The sequence below is a fragment of the Budorcas taxicolor genome, chromosome 2 (assembly GCF_023091745.1).
Source record: "Budorcas taxicolor isolate Tak-1 chromosome 2, Takin1.1, whole genome shotgun sequence".
NCBI lineage: Eukaryota > Metazoa > Chordata > Mammalia > Artiodactyla > Bovidae > Budorcas > Budorcas taxicolor.
In genome coordinates, this window is record NC_068911.1 from 135,894,278 (window position 1) to 135,914,450 (window position 20,173).

The 20,173-nt window shown below is 34.3% G+C and overlaps 1 protein-coding gene across 1 annotated transcript in view; it reads left to right on the top strand.

Moving 5' to 3' along the window:
- The window catches only part of NBEAL1 (neurobeachin like 1), a 128,294-nt gene that overhangs the window by 79,747 nt on the left and 28,374 nt on the right, over positions 1-20,173 (top strand). Inside the window, exons 33-40 of the mRNA XM_052659759.1 lie at positions 2,367-2,493; positions 8,311-8,459; positions 9,060-9,193; positions 11,552-11,653; positions 13,035-13,130; positions 13,526-13,650; positions 16,116-16,256; positions 19,192-19,322. Coding sequence (XP_052515719.1) covers positions 2,367-2,493; positions 8,311-8,459; positions 9,060-9,193; positions 11,552-11,653; positions 13,035-13,130; positions 13,526-13,650; positions 16,116-16,256; positions 19,192-19,322 — 1,005 coding nt within the window. The remainder of the gene's footprint in view (positions 1-2,366; positions 2,494-8,310; positions 8,460-9,059; positions 9,194-11,551; positions 11,654-13,034; positions 13,131-13,525; positions 13,651-16,115; positions 16,257-19,191; positions 19,323-20,173) is intronic.

The following is a 20,173-nucleotide window of genomic DNA, read 5'->3' on the forward strand; positions in this document are numbered from 1 at the left end:
GATCCCCTGGAGAAGGAAATGGCAACCCACTCCGGTACTCTCTCCTGGAAAATCCCATGGACAGAGAAGCCTGGTAGCTACAGTCTATGGGGTCGCAAAGAGTCCCACACGACAGAGTGACTTCACTTTCACTTTCCTTTATACCCATCTGACTTGACAAATCCTTTTCTTTTTGAAGAAGGGTCTCTGAAATACCCCAAAATATTAAGTCATGCATATACTAAATTGTAGTTATTTTACCCAAGCTAGTTGTGCATCTTGTGTTTAATGGCTAAGTTATAGATAAAATGAGTACCAATTTTTAAATCTTATTTTTTAAAAATTGCCATAATAAATTGGCCCATACAGTAAGTGCCATAAAAATAAGAGAGCTATCATGCCTGCCATTTCAAATCTTACATTCTGAAATAAATGAGACTCAGTAAGTTTCCTTAATGTAAAATAATGGCCTTTTCCCTCGTACAAACACTAACTTTGAGATTCTCTTATATAGGAATGGTCACTTGCATACAAGCTTGTCCTCCCTGTTTGTGTCCTGAGACTATTATACTTTTCTACCTCTTGAAATTTTATACTTGTCACTCAGAAGACATCTTTTGGTGAATGACTTCAATTTAGTAACATTTAAGGAATAGTATTCTCTATTTTTCTTCATTTTTGTCAGGAAATATCACTCCAGGAAATTCCTTGTCCCTTTCCTCTCCTTCTTCATCCCCCTTAACACATGTACATAGATATAATTTTGTTTCATCTTCTTGGTCGCAGTTGTTTTAAGTTCAGGAAGACCAGTGTCCTTTCTGTTTCTCCATCTCTTTCTCTCTTTACCTAGTTTTCAAAATTATCCCAGGTATAATGGTGATAATAAAATTGTACAGAAGTAAGAAATCTTACATTTCAAAGTGAAATTGGTAATAGTAGAAAACCAGTGGTATCAGTCTCTAAAACTTTTAAAGTTCCCTGAAGCTTACTCCAGAATTACCTGCAGAGTGTTTTACCTACTCCATATGTTTGTCTCTAGGTATTTTCATCAATATTATTCTATTTATATCAGATTATCTAGACTTGTATGTGATCAAAGCAGATTTATAAAGGAAAAATGCAACTGTACATTAGGTTAATTCATTTTATGTTTCAGCAAGGATACCATTTGAGAAATTGAGTGGTTCTGTCATCTTTATAATGTTTTGTTTTTTAGCGTGAATTCTTTTTCTAAATATGAAATGTCTATATTAATAGTTAAACATATGAATTTTTTCCAGTCCTGTCTATAAATTATGCATATATTTTCATTACTACTCTTATGCCACCCAGATAATTCAGAGGTAAATATACAGCAAGGATAGCTACCATTTATTTTATGTATAATGTGCTGTATCTCCATTTCACAGTTACAGAAACATAAGTTCAAAGGGGTCATGTGGTTAATAAATGGAATTTGAATTTAGGTTTACCACTTCACAACCCATGTTCTTTCCATTGCACTAGCCTAGCCTTCTTACATAATGCATAGTTCATTACATTTGTGGCATATATATGTATCAGAATTATCTATTCTATGTACTCCAGAAAGGAACACTTCAGAATGGCCTATGTATTATCTTGCAGTTAACAATAATTTTTCACATTCTTTCATAATATTTCTATAGTACAAATGTGCAGTAAGGATAATTCTGTTGAATTAATGTAGTGAGAATAACACTTACTTACTGGCATACTTTGGGTCGCTAAGAGTCGGACACGACTGAGCGACTTCACTTTCACTCTTCACTTTCATGCATTGGAGAAGGAAATGGCAACCCACTCCAGTGTTCTTGCCTGGAGAATCCCAGGGACGGGGGAGCCTGGTGGGCCGCCATCTATGGGGTCACACAGAGTCGGACATGTCTGAAGCGACTTAGCAGCAGCAGCATCAGCAGAAGTAAATATGGTTAAAGAGGTTACTTGGCCTATTTCTGAAACATAAGTAATACCATCGTTAAAAACAAGTACCATTTTAAAAACATTTGTTCCTTTTGTTATGTGTATAAAGCTAGTTAAGTCGCTCAGTCGTGTCCGACTCTTTGCGACCCCATGGACTGTAGCCCACCAGGCTCCTCCATCCATGGGATTCTCCAGGCAAGAGTACTGGAGTGGGTTGCCATTTCCTTATGTGTATAATAATTTTAAAAAATCAGTTAAGCAGCATAGATACCTCTAACTTATGTATATAACAGCTTTTCTGTAGTAAATCACTTTTTTATGCTAGAAAATTTCAAGCACCTTCTTATAATACACATTATTATCATATAATTAACAGTCGAAATTACAGAAGGACTCTGATATGATTTTTCTACTTTGTGTTTAACAGATATTTTATGTTTAAACAGGTATCCAACACTCACAGCCTTCCAGTGATTCATTGCTTCTGGAAGTGGTGAAACAAGTAAAAGTTAGTGATATGGAGGAGGATAAATTAGATCTTCCTGAAGAGGAAATAACAGCCAGAGTAAATATGTATGTATTAGTACTTGAGAGAATTTAAAATTACTTTATTCTGAGAAATGGGATTGTAAAATTGTGGAAAATAGTTGCTTGAAATTGTAATACTATACATTTCCATGATCCAATAGTTAATACTATAACAACTGTTAGGAGTCTATCAGTGTCAACTGAAACCATTGAAGGCTTCTTAGAACTGGGTTAATTTGGAGCTGGAGCTTGAGATTAGAAAATATTTTGAGCTGAATGATAATAAAAACATTACCAAATTTATAGAAACTACTGAGGTGTTTAGATGGTAAGTACAGGACAAAATATAAGCTCTTAAGCAAAAGGAAGAAATTATTATAAAGATAAAAGCAGAACTCCATGAAAGAGAAAACCAAACAACGAAAAGAAAAAGTAAAAAAAAAAGGTCATTAAAAATCAGATAGTTCAGTTCAGTTTACTCGCTCAGTTGTGTCTGACTCTTTGCGACCCCATGAATCGCAGCACGCCAAGCCTCCCTGTCAATAAACCTCTAGTTAGACTGTTTAGGTAGTAAAGACAGCATAAATTACCAGTATCAGGAATGAAAGAGGAGAGGACATTACAGATATTAAAATGATTAAAAAGAAATACATTAAAATAGTTAAAAGGAAATGACAACTTTATGCCAATAAATTTGACAATTTAAATGAAATGGATAAATTCCTTGAAAAATATAACTTATCAGACCTCTACCAGGAAAAATATATATCCTGAATAACCTTGATGCTGCTGTTACTTCAGTTGTGTCCAACTCTGTGCGACCCCATAGATGGCAGCCCACCAGGCTCCCCCATCCCTGGGATTCTCCAGGCAAGAACACTGGAGTAGGTTGCCTTTTCCTTCTCCAATGCATGAGGGTGAAAAGTGAAAGTGAAGACGCTCAGTCGTATCCTACTCTTAGCGACCCCATGGACAGCAGCCTACCAGGCTCCTCTGTCCATGGGATTTTCCAGGCGAAAGTACTGGAGTGGGTTGCCATTGCCTTCTCCGTGAATAGCCTTAGATATACTTAAAATTTTTGAATTTGTAGTTTAAAAACTTTCCCTGTGCTTTGTTGTTCAGTTGTATCCAACTCTTTGTGACCCTGTGGACTGTAGCCCACCAGGCTCCGCTGTCCATGGGGATTCTATAGGCAAGAATACTGGAGTCAGTTGCCATGCCCATGTCCAAGAGATCTTCCCAACCCAGCCATCAAACCCAGGTCTCCTGCATTGCAGGCAGATTCTTTCTCATCTGAACTACCAGGGAAGCCCAAAAACTTCCCCTAAGCAAATGTAAAACATTTTCATTTCTCATGTCTCCTTTGTTTTATTACCATAATATTAAACCTTTTTATATTTTAAGCCCAACAGCACAGCTTATGCTGTTACTGTTTTATGCACTTGTCTTAAAATCAATTGAGAATAAAAAGCTATGTAATTATGTTTTCCTTTATATTCTTTTATATTTGCCTGCATAATTACCTACCTATACACCTTATTTCTTGGTGTACATTTGTATTACCATCTGGTGCATTTCCTTTAAGCCTGAAGGACTCTCTTCAGTATTTCTTATAAGGAATGTCTGTAAGCCACAGATTATCTTGGTCTTTTGTCATCTGTGGGGGTTTTAAATTTGTATTCATTTTTGGCTGCTTTTTAAAAAACTGAGGTTTTTTAATCTATTCACAGAGTTGTGCAACATCACTACTATCTAGTCCAAGAACGTTTCCATCACTCCTAAAGCAGGTCTCCTACTTTTCAGTTCAGTTCAGTTCAGTCGCTTAGTCGTGCCCGACTCTTTGCGAGCCCATGAACCACAGCATGCCAGGCCTCCCTGTCCATCACCAACTCCCAGAGTCCACCCAAACCCATGTCCATTGAGTCAGTGATGCCATCCAACCATCTCATCCTCTGTCGTCCCCTTCTCCTCCTGCACTCAATCTTTCCCAGCATCAGAGCCTTTTCAAATGAGTCAGCTCTTCGCATCAGGTGGCCAAAGTATTGGAGTTTCAGCTTCAACATCAGTCCTTCCAATGAACACCCAGGACTGATCTCCTTTAGGATGGACTAGTTGGATCTCCTTACAGTCCAAGGGACTCTAAAGAGTCTTCTCCAACACCACAGTTCAAAAGCATCAATTCTTCGGCGCTCACCTTTCTTTATAGTCCAACTGTCACATCCATACATGACCACTGGAAAAACCATAGCCTTGACTAGACGGACCTTTGTTGGCAACATAATGTCTCTGCTTTAGTACTCAGTCCCAATTTTCCCTCCCTGCATCCTCTAGCAATGGCTTATTGACTTTCTTTTAGTATGGATTTGCCTGTTTTCAACATTTCACATATTTCATATAATATGTTGCCTTTCAGTATAGGTGGCTCAGGCGGTAAAGAATTTTCCTGCAATGCAGAAGACTCGGATTCAATCACTGGGATGGAAAGATCCCCTGTAGAAGGGAATGGCTACCCACTCCAGTATTCTTACCTGGAGAATTCCATGGACAGAGGAGCCTGGGAGGCTACAGTCCCTGGGGTCACAAAGAGTCAGACATGACTGAGCGACTAACATTTTTACTTTTTTCCATAATATTTCTAGTATTTATCCAGGTCATTGCGTCTAACAATATTTTTTTTTTTTGGCTAAATAGTATTCCATTATATGAATATATTATTTTTGTTTATCTGTTCATCAGTTGATGGACATTTCTGTAGTTTCTGTTTTTTTAATGATTATGAATAATACTGCCTTGAATATTCATGTATACATTTTTGTATCAACTTATGTTTTCAGTTATTTTGAGTATAAAAAAACTTAGATTTGCTGATCATGTGCTAATTATATGTTTAACCTTTTGAGGAATTATGAAACAGTTTTCAGAATGACTATGCCATTTTATATTTCAGCAATGTTTGAAAGTTCTGATTTTCATATTAGATTCTCCAATCCATTCAGTCGTCTGTTATTCTCTCTTTCTTAAAAGTTAAATTAATTTATTTATTATTTTTGGCTATTCTGTATCTTTGTTGCTGTGCAGGCTTTTTTCTAGTTGCATTGTGTGGGGGCTGCTTTCTAGTTGTGGTGCACAGGCTTCTCTTTGCAGTGGCTTCTTTTATTGCAGAGCATGGGCTGTAGAGCACGAGAGCTTCAGTAGTTGTGGCATGCGGACTCAGTTGCAGTTCCCAGGCTCCATACCACAGGCTCAGTAGTTGTGGCACATGGGCTTAATGCTCTGCAGCATGTGGGATCTTCCTGGGTCAGAAATTGAACACATATCTTCTGCATTAGCAGGCAGATTCTTTACCACTGAGCCACCCAGAAAACCCTTTCTGTTGTCTTTGTAAAATTTATTATATCATTCTAGAAGGTGGTGGGCTTCCCTGGCTCAGATGGTAAAGTGTCTGCTTGCAATGTGGGAGACCCGGCTTTGATCTCTGGGTCAAGAAGATCCCCTGGAGAAGGAAATGGCAACCCACTCCAGTATTCTTGCTTGGGAAATCCCATGTACAGAGGAGTATGACAGGCTATAGTCCATGGGGTCTCAAAGAGTTGGACACAACTGAGCAACTTCACTTTCAGAAGGTGGTATCTAGTGGTTTTAATTTGTAGTTCCCTAATGACTCTTGATGCTGAGCATCTTTTCATATGTTTCTTGGCCATTTATATGTCTTTTTTGGAGAAATGTTTATGAAGATCTTTTTTGTACTTTTTAATTGGGTTGTCTTTTTGTTACTGAGTTGTTTTTTTTTTTTGGTTACTGAGTTATAAGTGTTCTTTGTATATTTTAGCAACAAGTCCTTTATTAAATACAGGATTTACAAAAATGTTCTTTCCATTAAATTGGGTTTTTCACTTTTTTGTTGATATTTTTAATTTTGATGAATTTCCTTTTATCTATTTTTTTCCTAAAAGTTTTATATTTTATCTCTTTTGTTATGTCTTTGATCCATTTTGTGTTAATTTTTGTATGTGGTATGATGTAGATATCTGTTAATTCTTTTGCATATGATTCTAATTGTCTGAGTTGCTTTCTCTTTGATGAGTAATTTTGCTGGTTATAGAATTCTCAGTTGACAATTTATATACTGTATTGTGCTTTAAAGTTATTCTTTTTGTCCTTAGCTTTTATCACCTTGACTTTCTGTCCATGTATGGATATCTTCATGTTTGTCCTGCTTTGAGTTCACTGAGCTTCTTGGATGTGTAGATTAAATTCTTTCATATTTGAGAAGTTGCTACCATTGTTTTTTCAAATATATCTTGGCCTTTTTCTCTATTCTCTCCTTCTGGGTCTCCATTTGCACTTACGTTGTTTTGCATGATAGAACCCTCTGAGGTTCTTTCATTCTGCTTGATTCTTTTTTTCTTTGTATTCTTCAGATTGGACAGTTTCTTTTTGATCTATCTTCAAGAGCTCTGCTTCTTTCTCCTACAGAAATACTGTTCAGTCTTTCTGGTGAATTTTTCATTTAGTTATTATATTTTTCAATTGCAGAATTTCTCATTTGGTTCCTTTTTATAAATATATGTATAATTAGTATCTCTTTATTGTAATCTCTCTATGAATAGACATTTTTACCATAATGCACTTTGGTTCTTTAAACATGGTTTTCTTTAGTTCTTTTCATGTATTTTTATGATAGCTGCCTTGATGTCTTTGTCTAAGCTGAACTTCTGAGGTCCTCCCTGAAATAGTTTCTTTTTACTTCTTTTGAGTTCATGGTCCATAGTTTCCTGTTTCTTGCTATGTCTCATAATCTTTGCGAAACCCATACATTAAAAAAAAATTATATCCACTTTGGTTTCTGATTTCTCCCTTGTTTTTGGTTGTTGTTATTGTATTTTTGTTTGTCTAATGACTTTGGTAGATTAAGTCTGTAGAGTCTGTTTTACCTGTAGTGAATGCCATTGATGTCTGTACTTACTGGGTTTTTGTTTTGTTTTATTTTTAAAACTCTACTTGTTGGGGGTTGCCTCTGGATCAGTATAGCTTAGTGGTCAGCCAGTAATTTTTTTGTACTTGTGTTAAACTCCTTGATCAGTAATACTGCCACTCTTTGCCAGTGGATCTGTAAGTGGTTTAGGGAATTCATTCAAATCTGGTGATTTACACATCTGCCCTGACTTTTACTATGATTGTAAAGCCTCACATTCAGCTAAGAATGAGTAGCTAAGTCTCAAGTTTATAATTTATTCTGAGCATCACTTTGTTTAGGTTATAAACAACATATGGCAAATATTTCTTCTGAAATTATTTTAATGTTACAAACTGACCAGTTTCAATAATATCTTTTGTTGGCGGTTCTTTATATAATTTTAATGATTTTAAAATATTTCCTTGATTATTTTTAGCAAACTGAGTAGACGTGTTTGTCTAGGGAGCTCTTTGATTTGGATAGATTTTTTTTGGTCAGCCTTTTAATGGGGTTTTATTTTCTTTCTTCAACGACTAGTGAATTCAGTGGATGTCAGTCTCATTCATTTTCAAATGAAAAGCCAAAACTCCTTCTTTCATAGAATATAAATAAGCAACAGACTATGTACTGCCTTAAGTTACTTATTTCTCAATTTCATCACTGTGAACTTTAGAATTTGACTATTTAGGAAAACATTCTTAGTTTTTTTTGAGCTTAGCTTTAAGGATTGCAGTATTACCTGTTAGGTTGGTGAAATATGCAGTGGAATGTTTTTTGTAGAAAATTCAAGTACCCTTTCTTGGATAGTGATTTCACAGAAATGAGATTTGAATTTGAATATGATGTTCTTTTCCATTTACCCAGAATACATTGTTGGATCTTTTTTGTTTGTTTTTTCCCTTCAGTGATGAGAAAGAAGAACAGAATCAAAAAGAAAAATTGGTGTTATCAGAAGACTGTGAACTCATTACAATAATTGATGTAATTCCTGGCAGATTAGAAATCACTACTCAACACATTTACTTCTATGATGGCAGCATTGAAAAAGAAGATGGTGAGGAGTTCTGGGGGAATAATTTCTGTTGTTCAATAGTTAAGTATCCAGTTTATCAATCATTAATGAGAAGAAAACAATAAGATGGGCCTGTAAAATTGTAGTCTCTCATGTAAAAGGAGAAATGGAAAGTCAGTGTGGGTTTAAATTCATTATTCAACAATGTACTGAGGGGAATGCTTCTTTTTTATTATCAATCTGTTTTTAAAAGGTTTACCTAGTGGGGATTGCTATAAATTTAAGTTATAAATGCAATATTTTATTTATATGTACTCTTGTTCCTATAGGCTTTTCACCTAATCCTTTATCTGAAAATAAAGAGATATTTAAATCTAAGCTGCTAACAGAAAGAGAAAAGGGAAAATGTTTCTAAGATACAATATTCAGAGTTATTCTCTATTCCAATGGAAAGGAAGTAGAAAAAGCTATAGAATTTTAAAATAGTTTTAAATGCAATACATTTAACAGATGGTTTTTATCATATAGAGGTTGAATTCTTTTTTCCTAAATGCTATTCTTGTCAGGAAAAGGAGATATTTTCTGCATAGCATATGTAACTTTATGTGGTCCACAGTCAAAAGATTTTTTTTTTGTTTTCAGGAGTAGGCTTTGATTTCAAGTGGCCTCACTCTCAAGTTCGAGAGATTCACCTACGACGGTACAACTTAAGGAGGTCAGCCCTTGAGATTTTTCATGTTGACCAATCCAACTACTTTCTCAATTTCAAAAAAGAGGTTTGTAAAAGGCTACCTTTCTCCTAGACTGTTAGCTTGAAATAATTTTCCAACTAGTAAGCTGTAATGAAACTTTACACTTTGCTCTTGCACTGAGTCAGAATATTAGAGAAAAAAGATACATACTTTGGGACTAAGCAGCATATGAATTTTTGTTGGAATTTATATTTGAGTGTTTGGAGGATATTTTATATACAGATAGATAAAGAATTGAGTAGAGTTTTGAGTGTCAGCAAATAGATGTCTCACATTGTAAAGTAATATGGTGTATATATATATGATATAATTGGATTTATGAAATTAGATTGGGTTGAATTCAACAATAATGGAGTATGTGTAATCAGAAAAAAAAATAATGGAGCATGTAGTTCTCCTAGGAATAGCATAAATTCTTAAATAGTATAAGCAATTAAGAGATTGCCACTGAATTCAGGTTCCCTGGATCTAAAACCATTCTACCACTATCAGTGTTACCTTTGGCACATTACTTGCTCTCAACCTTCCTTCTCTTTGGCATATACTTGAGGCCAGACTTGCATCACAGTTTGATAGCTTTCTTTTACCTTGCCTAGCTTTCTGTCCATTTTCTTTCTCTGGTATCTCTCCTAATAAAATCCTTCATGTTTAATTCTGTCTTAACATTTGCTTCTCAGATTACCTGGATTCAGTTCAGTTCAGTTCAGTCGCTCAGTCGTGTCCGACTCTTTGCAACCCCATGGACTGCAGCACACTAGGCCTCCCTGTCTATCACCAACTTCCAGAGTTTACTCAAACTCATGTCCGTTGAGTCAGTGATGCCATCCAGCCATCTCATCCTCTGACGTCCCCTTCTCCTCCTGCCTTCATTTTTCCCCAGCATCAGGGTCTATTCCAGTGAGTCAGTTCTTCACATCAGGTAGCCAAAGTATTGGAGTTTCAGCTTCAGCATCAGTCCTTCCAATGAATATTCAGGACTGATTTCCTTTAGGATTGTCTGGTTGGATCTCCTTGCTGTCCAGGGGACTCTCAAGGGTCTTCTCCAACACCACAGTTCAAGAGCATCAATTCTTTGGCGCTCAGCTTTCTTTATAGTCTAATTCTCACACCCGTATGTGAATACTGGAAAAACCATAGCTTTGACTAGATGAACCTTTGTTGGCAAAGTAATGTCTCTACTTTTTAATATGCTGTCTAGGTTGGTCATAACTTTTCTTCCAAGGAGCAAGCGATTGGCAGAGTCAATAACTTCTTCCAAGGACCTGGATTAGCAGAGTCAATAACTAGCTTTCTATTCGTTTGAGATCCAGGTATATTTATAAATGAGATCCAGGTATATTTATAAATGATTTGATTCACATTTTTATATTTTTACAAAAGGGTAATTTTTCACTATTAAAAATAAATATTCACCCATAGGAAAATACAATGTATGTGTTTTTTAGAAAGCTATTTTATGTAATTAAGCACACTCCTGTTGTATGTAGTTTTTTTTTTTTTTGTAATTTATTTTATTTGGTACACCAGATCTTAGTTGCAGCATGTGATCTCTTAGTTGTGGCATGTGGAATCTTGTTTCCTTACTGAGGATTGAATCTGGGCCCTCTACACTGGGAGCTCAGAGTCTTAGCCACTACGCCACCAGGGAAGTGTCTTGTATATAGTCTTTAGAGCATATTTACATGTGGTACCTAATCTTCATAACAATCTTCAGATTAGATATGGAAAATTCCATTCCTTTTTTTATAGATGAGGAAGCTGAAGTTCAAAGATTAATTTCATTTCTTTATGTTTGCATAGCCCTGAACAATCCACAAAACTGTAAAGGGTAAGAGATTATCATATTGAACACACAAATGAGACTCAGTAAATTAATTGGTTTGTCCAGATGCTTAGTAAATGACAGAACTAGATTTGAACTGGAAGTGAGCTAGTTTTCTGATAAAATGTGTGATGATTGCTCTATTAATATACTGTGACATTCTAAAAAAAAATGTGTGTCATAAGTTTGCTAAGCCTAGTAAAATAAAGAAGTTAAAACCATAATCTTCTGTTTAAGTGAAATGTTCAGATTAGGCCAATCCATAGTGACAGGAAGTTTAGTGATTGTCAGAGGACGAGAGGGAAATTGGGGAGTGAGGGCTCATAAGTATGTAGTTTCTTTTGAGGATGACATAAATGTCCCAGAGTTAGATGATGTGAATAGTTGCACAACTCTGTAAATATTTTTTTTTAAAAAAAGAGAAAAACCTCACTGAATTGTATACTTTAAAAGGGTGAATTTATGGTATGTGAATTATAGCTCAATAAATCTGTTAATAAAGCCATAATCCTGTTTTGTCTTATTCTATTTTTAACCCGTAAAGTGCTGTTTTTCAATAGGTTAGAAACAAAGTATATAGCAGACTGTTGTCGCTTCATTCTCCAAATAGTTATGGAACCAGATCACCCCAGGAGTTGTTCAAAGCATCAGGACTGACACAGGTAGGAAATTTTAAGTCACTGTTTGGTGTTAATTTTGTATCTTAGACTTTTGCCTACAAGTAAATCTTCCTTCTGACTATTTTATTTTGATCATACAACTGCTGTTCCATTCAGGTTGATCTTTTGAATTGTCTTTGAATCTTTCTGTTTCCCTCACACATAAGAGTACCCTGTCCTCCAGCTCCCATATCGTTCAGTTCATGGGCATATCTTATAACTTCTTTCATTATAATGTTCTTTAAAAAAAAATAATGTGGAATTTTTCTTAATAATAAAAATCTGTGCACAAGAAAAAATGAAAAAATACGATACACCTTGGAATACAGGCAGAGGAAAGTTTCTCCTATCTTTCTATCTGTCAAAACTGACTAATGCTTCCACGCATTTTATCCTCATATAATCCCAACATCTCTTGAATTTGCACTGTCAAAAGCCAAGGAAAGGCTCTTGTTTTTTGCTCTCTGGTGTTGTTAGTAGTCTCCTAATTAGGTTCTCTGCCTCTTGGCTCTCTCCTTCCTCCTACATATGTGTTAATCTTAATCTTTAAATGTTGCCCTTGTTCAAAAGCCATCAGCAATTTCTTCCTATTGTTTATGGAATAAGCTTTATTTAAAAGTACATTCCCTGCTTTCTGTGGTATAAACTTTATTCATTAAAGTACTGATTCCTCAATTTGGCACATAAATATTATTGTACTTTCTATATAGATATATTCATTTCTCACCATTTCTACATGTCTTTTGTTTAAGGCACACAGTAATCTTTAAGGTGTATGTTAATCTGTCTTCAAAAAAAATGTTTGAGTATACTCACACTGTGTAGAGTAACTAGTAGGCTAAATATAACAATTTGATAAAAAAAATAATGATTATGGCTTTCTTCAGAAAGTTTTTTATCTGTTATAGCAAAATCCCACCTAGCTTTACTGTATAAAGGAATTTTTCTGAGCAGAGATATAATAATATAATGTTATTTAAAATTTGTAGATCATTTAGGTATTGAGATACTGATATTTTAATATTTATACTTAGGAAGATTTCAGTTAATGACAGAAATTTAAAATTTGGCCAGTCCTTCTAGCATTAAACATTTATATTCAAATAAAATATTTTTTAACTAAAGGAAAAACTTAATTATTATAGGAGATCTTTTAGACTGCAGTGTGAGAACTTTTTTTTCCTTTTCTGAAGACCAGTTTTTAAAAGGAAGTGAACTTAGGAGAAGTATGTTGATTTTTCTCCCTGTAAAATCTTTTTTTAAAAACTTAACTTCTTTTACCAGAAAGATGATATAGTGGATGCAAGATTATTTAGTACTATCAGTAATAGTTATTGATTTCTAAGAGATGTAGACTAATTTTTATTTTTTCTGTGCTATCTAGAAATGGGTAAACAGAGAGATATCAAATTTTGACTACCTCATTCAGTTAAATACAATGGCAGGACGAACCTATAATGACCTTGCACAGTATCCTGTGGTGAGTTTTATAAAAATCCTGTAAATATACACTTGCCTTTCAATTTTATTACATACAAACATATAAGTGGCTTATATCTAGTTTTTATTTTTAAAAAGATGTAAAAACTATTTTTGCCTTTCTATTTATTTCTTACCCTGCTATTTTCAAGAAGTATATAAGTATGAAGGGCATTTTAAAAATGAAAGTCTTTTCTTTCACTTCATTGAGAATATTTCAATGGAATTATAGGAGATAATGCTTCTGGTTATCGAGCTAAAGATGAATAAACATTTGCAACAGGGAAAAAGTAAAGACTGTCCCTTTTTGTCTTTAGAAAAGTGTTTGATATTAGTTATGGAGCTGGTAGCATCCCTTGGAAAGAATGTCTAAATTGTAAATTGTGGCTCTTTTAGTTCCCCTGGATTTTACAAGATTATACTTCAGAAGAGTTGGATCTTAATAACCCATCTGTATTTCGAGATCTATCCAAACCAATTGGGGTAGTTAATGATAAAAATGCCAAAGCCATGAGAGAAAAGTAAGTGTCTTTCATCTGCTTTGATAGATATACCCATAGCAGTTTGAATCTGTATTGATTTCGCCTATGGCTAACCAAGTGTTACTTTTTAAAAAATGCACAACTACTTTTGCTAATTAGAGTCTGATAATTCCTTCACTAAGTTTTCTTGAAAATGTTATCAGTTGTCTTTCCAATATCTTGACTATAGTCTGTGTCCCTTCATTATCAAATTTAAATTAATGTTGTTTAGAATTTCTTTTCTCCTTGTAATAAGAGAGTGAAGTCATAAAAAGAAAAACAAATATCATATATTAATACATATGAAATCTAGAAAGGTGGTACAGATGAGCCTGTTCGCAGGGCAGGAATAGAGATGCAGACGTAGAGAACCGACTTGTGGACACCGGTGGGGAGGGGGTGGGGTGGGGTTGGGGTCGAAAAGTGTGGGATTAATTGAGAGCGTGGCACTGACATGTAAACAGAACCTTGTGTAGCATAGATTGCTAGTGGGAAGCTGCTCTATAGCACAAGGAGCCCAGCTCTGTGCTCTGTGATGACCTAGAGCAGTGGGATGGAGGGTTGGAGGGGAGGGAGGCTCAGCAGAGAGGGGATGTGCATATGTATAGCTGATTCACTTCGTCGTACAGCAGAAACTAAAACAACGTTGAGAAACAATTATCTATCCAATTAAAAGATAAAAAGTATGTGTGCAAAGGTGGAATTCTTTATCCCTAGGTATTTTAGACTTAATAACCTACTAATCTAGCATTTACATCTGATGTACTATTTTGGTAGATACCAAATTAATAATGCTAATCTTTTCAGTAATAATGTGAATAAAAAACAGTGAAATATAAGAAAATTTAGAAAGTAACATTTGAAAGGAAAGAAAATATTTATAGTTGTATATATTTATGATCATCCTGTAAATGTCTCATAATTTTTTTAAATTCAAAACAAGTGGCTGACAAGTAAAAGAATAATTTTAATTTTCCTTTTTCTCCATGTGAACTTATGGATAACTTCCAGGAATAAAGACAAAAGGTTTTGCAAATAAAAACTTAGTTGTAGATTTTTTTGAGAGTAGATAGTACATTATTTTTTTTCCTTTTTATTTGCAAATCTTCCATAAGACCTTTTTGCAGTGTTTAATATTTGATTTACTAATGGAATTTTGTTGTATGTATATTACCTCACTGCTGTTATTCAAACTATTAACACTGTTCCATAGGAAATATATTTCATATAGGTTAACTTATTTTGTAGATAATGGAAGATACAATTTAATTTATGTTTCAGTAGTATATTTTTCTGCATAGGTACAAATGACTTTGGCCTAAAAAGTGTCTTTATTCTCCGAATATTAATGATTTCTATGTAAAAAGGAAATTGACCTTAGCTTGACAAATTGATTAGTATTTTGGTTTAAAATTTTAGTGTGTATTGCTTCCAAAAAACTGTTCATTCTTATTTAGATTTTATGCCCACTAACTTAGATGTCACCATTCAGAACAATTACATTATTAGTGATAGTGCTTGAAGAGTTATTATATATATGCCCTTTGCTAGTAACCTGACTTAGGCCCTCTTTCTATTCCACTGTCTACTTTTTAAAATTTAGTGTTATTGGAGTAGAGTTGATTTACAGTGTTGTGTTAGTTTCAGGTGTACAACAACGTGATTCAGTAATACACACATACATTCATTCTTATTCAGATTTTTTCTCATATAGTTTATCACAGAATATTGAATAGGGTTCCTTGTGCTATAAACATCTATTTCCTTCTTCTACCTTTGAACTATTAGACATTCATTTTCACAATTCTTGACTGACCCTCTGTATTTTTTTCTATTACCTTGGCCATACTATGATGTCTAATTATCACATTCTTACAATAGCAGAAAAATAGAAATAACCTATCTATAAATAAATAGTTAAATTGTTATATATTCTAAGATTTTGTAAAAATTTTTTCTTGAAGTGTAGTTGATTTACAGTGTTAGTTTCTGCTGTGCAGCAAAGTGAGTCACTTATTTATTTTGTAAGATGTTAGTAGAAAATTGTTAGATGAAAAAATAAGTTGTGGCCAATATACTAGGTGTAACAGTTTTATATTAAAATGTATTTTATATTAAAATATATATTAATTCATAATTGACAAATATTTGCCAGAATGTTATTATATATTATCTCTGGAAAGTACAATTGTAATTGATTTTAAATTTCTTTATTTTTGGTTCTCTGTGATTTCTAATCTATCTGTAGTGAAAATAATTATTGCATAATACAAAAGTATTCCAAACTCCACTATTAGTGCTCCTTTATTGTTCAGAAAGTATTAGTAATTTTTTTCATTTATTAATGTGATGTGATGATATGAATACATAGCCTCTTAATAAACTGTTTTCAGCAATACAATACAAGCATCTGTCCTAAATTAATTTTGCTCTTGTGATTATAACACTTTAGTTTCTGTTTTTAGATATGAAAATTTTGAGGATCCTATGGGAACTATTGATAAATTTCATTATGGTACTCACTATTCAAATTCTGCTGGAGTTATGCACTATCTTATTCGTACAGAACCATTCACCACTCTCCACATCCAGCTTCAGAGTGGAAGGTATGTTTCGGGTAAATAAGCTGTTTTCTTAAGACTATATGATAGTGTTGAAAACTCTTTGCCTTCATGTCATGTGCTGTTAAGGGTTTCCTGGTGGTTCAGATGGTAAAGAATTTGTCTACAATGCAGGAGATGATGGCTACCCACTTCAGTGTTCTTGCCTGGGGAATTCCATGGACAGAGGAGCCTGGTGGGCTATAGTTCATGGGATCACAGGAAGTCAAGCACAATTAAGCGACTAACACTTTCACTTTCATATACTATTATAACAGGACCTTACCTTTTTTATTCTCCTCTTTTTAGGTTTTGATTCATATAATAGCCCCTAGATAAAAGTAGCCAAACTAATTTGAGAATGGGTCACTCAAACTGACTTACACAAATAACTTTTAAGGCAAATTCCACTTTACTGTTATCCAGTGTACTTTTGTTATTTTCAACTGGGTTTAGGAATCTACCAGAGATTCAGACTTAGAACTGATTTAGACCTTGATCCAAAACCTCTACCAGAGATGTCTAACCAGTGCCTCTGAAGTCCTCCTAAAAATATTGATCAATAGGAATAAAAATAGAGAGGAATGAGGGCCCTTACATTATTAGTAGCAGCTCAAACAGGTCTGCGATACCACTGTATTATTGTATCACCTGTCTGTATTATACCTTACCTAAGTTTCACATTTTCTTACTTATCCTAAAGAAAGAAACTTCTTCAAGAATCCTCCATTCCCCAGTGTATCCTCTAGGTGCCTCTCTACTTACTCTCATTTTGTCTCTCTGTTGCCTTATTCTTTAACATTATCCTTTGCCTTTTCTGACCAATCAGAAACTATGTAAACATTGCCTGTTCTGCTCTCTTTCCATGTAATGTTTCTCTCTCAAAATTAGCCTGGGTTCCTTATTCCTGTTTTAGTTCACTGAGCCTTGTCTTTCAAGGAGAGGCTTAGATCACTACATATCTCCAAATGTTATGTTTGCCATGAAATCAGGTAATTTTCCTACCAGGAAAGTAAACCTGGGCCTCTTCAGCTTTTAGTGATTTTACAGCTTTTAAATGATTTTTTTTAATAAGGCTTCAAAAATAGATTCTGTTTGTGCTTCAGAGGACATCATCAAGAGAGTAAAAAGACAACCAGTTCAGTTGGAGAAAATATTTGCAAATTATAGATCTGATAAAGGACTTGTATCTAGAATATGTAAAAAAAATCCTTGCAATGCAACAGTAAAAAGACAAATGACTCAATTAAAAACTGAGCAAAAGATCTAAATGGACATTTCTCCAAAGAAGATTGCAGATGTCTAATAAACACATGAAAAGCTGATCATCATCATTGGTTATCAGGGAAATTCAAATCAAAACCAAACTGAGATTCCTCTGTACACTCACGAAGATGGCTGTAATAAAAAGATAGATAATACCTACTGTTGATGAGCATGTTGAGAAATTGGAACAATCATGTACTTCCAGTGGAAATTTAAGATGATGCAGCCTCTGATCAAAACAGTCTGGCAGTTCTTCAAAACATTAAACATAGTACTACCCATGACCCAGCAATTCCAGTCCTAGGTATAGACCCAAGATTATAGAACACACATGTTTATGCAAACACTTGCACACAAATGGCCTTAACAGCTTTATTTGTAATAGTCCAAATATTGAATTACCCAAATGCCCATGAATTGGTAAAGGAATAAATGAAATGTGGTATACCCATGGTGTGGAATATTATTTAGCTATGAGTTAAGAGAAGGAATGAAAGATTGATATATGCTACAACATGGATGAAACATGGATAAAAGCAGTAATATGTTGAATGACATAAGCCAGGCACAAGATACCATATGTTATATATGATTTACATAACATGGCTAAAAAAACCCAAATCCTTGGAGACAGAAAGTAGATAAGTAATTGCCCAGGGCTGGAGGGAGGGTGAATGGAAAGTGACTGCTGTTAGATACAGGATTTCCTTTTGGAGTGATGAAATGTTCTAAAATTGTTTGTTGTGATGGCTGCACAGCTCTAAATATACTGAAAGCTATTGAATTGTTCCCTTAGAGTAAATTACATCTATGTTAATGATATATCAGTTAAGCTGTTCTCCCCCCACCCAAACAAAAAGATTCTGCCCTTAAAGCTGTACCTTTCATTGAATTTGAATATATCATTCTTAGACTTTATTGATGACCCAATCATTGACTATAGTTAAATTTAGAGTTCTGCAAAGTTCAGCTATGCTTCAAAACAAGATTGCTAGGCACAAGAAGGGTCATATTAGTCATCAGTTGTCACTTAGAAGACATCATTTATAGGATAAAACTGGGAAAGCAACGTCAAAGGAGATGAAACAGAAGGGGTTTATGCTGTTTGTGATTAGCTAAAACATAATAAAAATTGCAATATGACCATTTCTTTCAAGTACTGTAGGCCCATGATGGAACTTGAAAATAAAGTTAAAATAAGATAATAGTATTTGGAAGTAAAGTATAAAAGCTTTAGCTACAGAATTTATTTCCCTAACTCACCATCTACTTTTTAGCCAAAGAGTTTGTAAAGGTATCTTGTATCATAGATTAATCAGCAGCATTCCTATAGATCTGTTAACTATGTCATAAATACTGTAATACTTAGTGATAGTTAAACTCTGTAATTTTAAAATATCCAAATAATATTTATTTACACTCTGTAATAAATTTTACTCAGCAGAATTATGCCATTTTCATCTAAGATGATACTAGTGATTAAAATTATAGTATTTAGTTCCTGACAACAAAATAAAGATTCTCATAAGGAGAGCATATTTTGTTTTTAGATGTTAAAGAGAAAGGGTAAATAAAGAGAAACTAAATGTGAGGCACCCTGAAGAAAGTGTAATTTTGTTTTAGCCTGTTGTTGCTCAGTCAGGACTCACTGCTCCCTTCCCATCTCCACCTGTAGGTTCGACTGTGCTGATCGACAGTTCCATTCCATCCCTGCTACCTGGCAGGCTCTCATGGACAATCCATATGATGTGAAGGAACTTATTCCTGAATTCTTCTATTTCCCAGAGTTTTTGGAAAATCAAAATCGTAAGAAATAGTTTAAAAACTGGATTGAATAGGTCCCAATGGAGGATCTTGAAAATATCTTTTAGGACATTTTTTGTGATGACCTATAGATTATTTATTCTGTTTTTATTATTCAGTGACAAGGCTTAACTTAATATCCAGGTACTAGTCTTACCTTCCACAGAACTGCTAAGTGAATAAGATAAATGAGTGAAATATGAATTAACAAGGGAATTTATCCGAATACAGTGTTTACTAGTGAAGCAAAAAGTGGCTGCAAGCTATTTCAGCCATACAGCTGCATGAGTTAAAGTGTTTGAGTTAGATAAGATGGAGGTTTATATCAGGGGTCAGCAAACTATGGGCCAAATCTGTGAGCAAACTAGTATTTATCAATAAGGTTTTTTGGAATACAACTGGCCAGTACATTTACATAAGCTGTGGCTGCTTTCACAGTATAATGGCAGATTTGACCAGTTGCAGCAGAGACCATAGGTTCACAAAGCCCAAAACACTTATTCTTTGTCTCTTTGTAGAAGTTTGCTGACTCCTTTTAGAGTAGAAAACAGGAGGCAGTTTGAAAATAATGACTGAATTTAAGTTACCACAATATTTGAAAAACCATATTATTATTTTGTTATTGTTTTAAATTAATTTTTATTGGAGTATAGTTGATTTATAGTGTTGTGGTTGTTTCTACTGTACAGCAAAGTGAATCAGCTATACGTATCATGTTATGTTTTTGAAGAAAAGAATCATAGAAGGAAATATGGTCTTTAAGAATATCCAAATACATTTTCGATGACTTAGTTTTAGATTTAGGTACAAATAAGAAAATGGCAAGATCGTTCCAGTTGTGTTCTTTAGGGAAA